Here is a 5,261-nt window from a genome sequence, read left to right as displayed (position 1 = left end):
GGCCTGCTGTGTTCATCCAGCTCTAGACCTTGTTATCTAAGTATGTTTTTGCGTCTTGTTGGTTCCCCCACTACCTGCTGCAGACCCAGTCTAGCAGCTATGTTCTTTAGGATCCGACTTGCTGGATCAGTAGTACTGCTGCCGAGCCACTTTTGGTGGTGGACATGGAAATCCCCTACCATCTTCAGTGCTTCCTGTAAGTGTTGCTCAACATGGAGGAGTACTGACTCATCAGCTGATGGAGGACAGTATGTGGTAATCAGCAGGAGGGTTCCTTATCCATGTTTAACCTGAAACCATGCGATTTCATGGGCTCCAGAGTCCATGTTATGGATTCCCAAAACACCTCCCTCCCGACTGTATGCCACTGTACCGCCACCGCTACTGGGTTTGTCCTGCCGGTGGTACGTGACATATCCAGGGAAGGTGATGGTGGTGTCTGGGACGTTGTCTGTAAAGTGTGATTCCATGAATTTGACTGTGTCAGGCTGGTGCTTGATTAGTCTGTGAGACAGCTATTTCAGTTTTGGCACTAGCCCCCAGATATTAGTAAGGAGAACTTTGCAGAGTCGACAGGGCTGTTTCTCCCTTCATCTTTTCTGATGCCTAGGGCGATGCCTGGCTGTCCATTCAGTTTCATTTCTTTGAGACTTTGTAGTAATTGAAACAACTGTGTAGCTTGCTAGGTCATTTCAGAGGGTAGTGAGATCAACCACATCTCTGGGTTTAGAGTCACATGTCAGTCAGGTCAGGTGAGGATGGCAGATTTAGTGAGACAGATGGGTTTTTGTGACAATTGACAGGTAGTTCCATGGTTATTATAGATCCTTAATATCAGATTTTGTTTTAAAGTTGAATCCAAATTCCCTCGTCTGCTGTGGCAGGATTTGAATCCAGATCGCCAGAACATTAACTGACTTCCCAGATTAATAGAGACAACAAGGTGCAGGGCTGGATGAACACAGCAGGCCAAGCAGCATCGTAGGAGCAGATTAATAGTCTAGCGATAGTGCCACTAGGCCATCACCTCCCCTCATCACCATGTTGTCCCATGAGAGGGTGGCGACAGACTTTCTTTGACTATAGTTCTGATGGCTCTTGCTGTGCCATTTGTGTTCGGGAATGAGTTTGAGGTGGGGGAAGTGGGAGTGGGTGTTCCAGTCTTGTGACCAAATGATGAAAGGTTGTTACACGAGTTTGGGATCTGCTGAATTTATTGCAAGAACTGCCCAAATGTATCCCAGCCCTAGTTAGCATGGTGTGCAACTGGATGCTCTTGCAATGCACCTTCTATTCCTGGCCTTGTGTGGGAACGACAGTGAATGTTTAAGGTGGTGGATGGGCTCAGTCAGTGGCTAGTCCTGGCTCATATTGGGTTTCTGACATTGTTGCGATTTTCTCTCTGTTCTCACTCACAGGTCCAAGAGCTGGTGGAAAAAGCGTCCGACTGTCAGGTACAGTAACTGCCACTTTCTAGGCTTTGAGTGATTTGCTTGATTTATTGTCACATGTATTTTAGTAGAAAATACATTCAAAAGTGTTGTATAGTGTCAACACTCTCCTGTGCTATCTTAAAACACAGAAATATAAATCAAAACATGGAATATAAAGGCAGCAGGTTAGAGAAATAAAGAAAAAGTGTTCAACGTCATAGTCCTTCTTGTTAATTGCCAGGGTCCTGGTGGCCGGGCATGAGTCCCCTTTGCCACATTGCCACCAGAATGAAAGTTGCCACCCATAGGTCATTGGTGTTTTTGCATCTACGTGGCAAGGTGCGTGCCTAACCAACCTGCCATTCATCTGAACTTAGCAAGAGTTTGTACTTTAACAGATTGTCTACCTGTGTCACTACAAGGTAGTTTGATCTCCATCCCCAATTGTTCTTCAGGAGCTGCTGGAAGCCTGCTCAATTGAATCACTGCAGTCTGTCAGCTGAAGATTCTCTCACACTGCAGTCAGAAAGGCGATCTGAGGATTTTTGAGTTGACAAAAATGAGACATTGTCTGAACGGGCCAGGTGTGTGGGTGCGTGCCTGTGTAGATGACCTTGTTGGAGATGGTGTTTACGTCCATTTGCTGCTGTAGTTTTTGTTGGGTGTGGGGGAGATGAATGTTTCTGTGGATTGCTGAGATGCGCATGAACCCACTGGTTTGGCCTGATCATCAAACTGACTCTGTTTTCCCTTGGTTGCAGATTCTCTCCGTGTGCCCTGACATCAAGTGGCATTTTATTGGACACCTGCAAAAAAACAATGTCAACAAGCTGATGGGTAATGCTGTGGATGGCATGGTTGTGCGTCTTACTCACTGGGCAGTTGGGCACCCGCTTTATCCTAGATCTCTCCTGATGACTAGCTGCTGGTATTCCTTGTGTTGATTGATTGAGGAGGAGATATGACCTGGAGTTGGTGGAGAGACTGCCCACCCACTCGTTTTGAAGTGGCGGCTGTGAGATTGTTTACATCTCCTGAGAGGGCAGATGGGGTCTGGACTTGAATGTCCATTCGGCATTAGGGATTGCAGCACAGTGAGAGTCCTGCAGGGGAAGTATGGCCTTGATCACACATCAAGGTCTCCAGGGTGGGAGTTGAACTGTCAGTTTGTGACTGGAAGCAGGAGATTTACCCACAGCACCATGACTCACACCCTGTGAGGACAGAAGCTCGTGGTTGCAGGGCTGAATGCTTGCTACAGTTCAGATAAGCAGGAATAGGAATGCGATGCAGTATTTGTGAAAGCAGTTTGACCAACGCAGCACTATTAGGAACAATCATGAGGTTTGCACTGGCACACAGGACTCTCTTTCCTAATGCCCGTCTATTGACAAAGCCTTTCTTTTCGAACCTCCCCTGGCAGGTGCCCCCAACCTGTTCATGATTGAGACCATTGACTCCATCAAACTTGCTGATAAAGTCAACCAGTCCTGGCAGAAGAAGCAAGCTCCTCAGAGGTTGAAGGTGATGGTACAAGTCAACACCAGTGAGGAAGACAGTAAGTACAGGGTCACAGTGACTGACCATTGTCCAGGGTTCACATCTCCCTGTGAAGAGGCGAGGATTGTTTTTCTGCCGTTTTGCTGTTGAAACCTTGGTAGCAGTGCTGTGTGTTTTGGACTATTTGCTTGTGAATTGATGTTAAGTGTTTAGTGGTGTCTGAATACCATGTATGTGTATCACTCTTTGAAGGTTGCAGAACAGTTTGAGAGGAATTCATTAAGTATACAGTACAATAGGCTTTATTAACAGAGGCAGAGTACAGCAGCAACAGGTGTTGCTGAACTTGTATAAGATGCTTGTTAGACTCTAGCTCAAAACTTGTATCCAGTTCTGGGTGTCGCTCATTGCAAAGAATGTGAGGACAATGGAGAGAATGCTGAAGTGGTTTCTGAGAACACTTCCTGAGGTGAGGAATTTCCGAAGAGAGGCTGTAGAAGTTGGGAATAAAAACCAAAAGAACTGCAGGTGCCGTAAGTCGGAGTACTGAAGAAGGGTCACTTGACCCAAAGAGTTAACTCTGATTTCTCTCCACAGATACTGCCGGATCTTGTGAGCTTTTCCAGCAACTTCTGTTTATGTTTCTGTAGAAGTTGAGGCTGTTTTCATTGGAGAAGAAAATAACTGAGAGGAGATTGGCTAGCGGAATTGAAAATGATGAGGGGTTTGGAGTGGAGTAGATTGTGACATTCCCAGTCCTGAAGGGATCAGGAGCGAGATGGCACAGACTGAAAGTACTTGATTGAAGAGGGAGAAGTGACATGAGGAAAAGCAGTTTCAGGCACTGAGTGGCTAATATCTGAAATGCACTGCGTTGGTGTGTGGAGACGGATTCAATTTAGGTGGTCTGAAGGGATTGCAAGTGTTAGCTGAAAGGGACGAAAGTGCAGCATTATGGGGAAAAGGCTGTGGAAGGCATAAGTCAACTGTTACTTGGAGGAGCAGGAAGGCTGACGTTTCGGGCCTAGACCCTTCAGGCCTGAAACGTCAGCCTTCCTGCTCCTCTGATGCTGCTTGGCCTGCTGTGTTCATCCAGCTCTACACCTTGTTATCTCAGATTCTCCAGCATCTGCAGTTCCTGCTATCTCTGCTACTTGGAGGACTAGGCCAAACGTAATAGGCTGAATGGCCTTCATTTACACTGTCACAATTCTGTGACTTGGTGACAATAGGTTGGGAAATTTTGGGTGCAGCTATAGAGCATGTTGCTGCGATCACGTTTGGAGAACTGTGTTAGTTGTTGGTCTCCTGACGTACTTTGCAGGTCAGATCTACCATTCTGCAATGCAGTGAATCCAGTTTGTACAGGGATCACCTTCCAAATCCCTCCCTGGGCCTGATTGGATCTGACACCATCCCCCCCACTTTGAGTGAGCCTGCCTTTCTAAGTGATTTTTGCTTCAGTGTTGGATGATCTAGTAACAGTCTGGTTAGTCTGTTCCTGGACCTGGGTGGCTGTGTTTGAGCTAACTCATTGTAATTGTTTGAGAAGCAGTACAGACAATGTTTGCATGGCCGATTGCTGGGATGGGTGGGGTTGTGTTACAAGGACTGGATAGACAAGCTGGTCTCCTGCTTTTAAAAGGCTGATGATGAGAGAGGTTGAGGTGTGGTTTTTAATACCTTTTAAGACTGAATTAGACAAATTCTTGAATAACAAGGTGTCAGAGCGTTGTGGATTTGGGTCAGGCTGGGGCACACAGGAAAGCAGAGCTGAGACTCGGTGCTACAGTGACTCAGTGGTTAGCACCACTGCCTCTCAGCGCCAGGAACCCAGGTTCGATTCCACCCCCGGGCGACTCTCTGTCTGGAGTTTACACATTCTCTCTGTGACTGTGTGGGTTTCTTCTGGATGCTCCAGTTTCCTCCCACGGTCCCAAGATTGCAGGTTAGGGTGGATTGGCCATATTAAATTGCCCATAGCGTCCAAATATGTGCAGGCTGGGTGGGTTAGCCATGGGAAATACAGGGTTACAGGGATAGGATAGGAGTTGTGATGCTCTTTGGAGGGGTCAGTGTGGACTCGATGGGCCGAATGTTCGGCTTCCATACTGTAGGAATACTGTTTTCCCTTCCCACCTCCAGGATCTGTCTATCTTCTCCAGCCCTCCCTCCGCCTGAATTCACCCTTGTATGTTGTGAGATGTGCACAGCAAGCTGCCATAAATATAGTGCAGAGATAACAAGGTGCAGAGCTGGATGAACATAGCAGGCCAAGCAGCATCAGAGGAGCAGGAAGGCTGATGTTTCGGGCCTAGACCCCTCTTC

General features: G+C 47.1%; 1 protein-coding gene across 2 annotated transcripts in view; it reads left to right on the top strand.

The window, feature by feature from the left end:
- LOC109923689 (pyridoxal phosphate binding protein) overlaps positions 1-5,261 on the top strand; it is a 15,227-nt gene that overhangs the window by 234 nt on the left and 9,732 nt on the right. Inside the window, exons 1-4 of one of the 2 annotated variants that reach the window (XM_048593679.1) lie at positions 305-404; positions 1,419-1,454; positions 2,195-2,270; positions 2,857-2,991. In XM_048593679.1, coding sequence (XP_048449636.1) covers positions 309-404; positions 1,419-1,454; positions 2,195-2,270; positions 2,857-2,991 — 343 coding nt within the window. In that variant the 5' untranslated portion in view covers positions 305-308. Of the gene's footprint in view, positions 1-304; positions 405-1,418; positions 1,455-2,194; positions 2,271-2,856; positions 2,992-5,261 lie in introns of those variants that run through there. The other variant, XM_048593680.1, reaches the window with a different exon arrangement.

Source organism: Rhincodon typus, unplaced genomic scaffold (assembly GCF_021869965.1).
Source record: "Rhincodon typus isolate 14 unplaced genomic scaffold, sRhiTyp1.1 hic_rhity00003486, whole genome shotgun sequence".
Classification (NCBI taxonomy): domain Eukaryota; kingdom Metazoa; phylum Chordata; class Chondrichthyes; order Orectolobiformes; family Rhincodontidae; genus Rhincodon; species Rhincodon typus.
The sequence above is the reverse complement of the archived record's forward strand: the minus strand, read 5'-3'. Positions and strand labels throughout refer to the sequence as shown.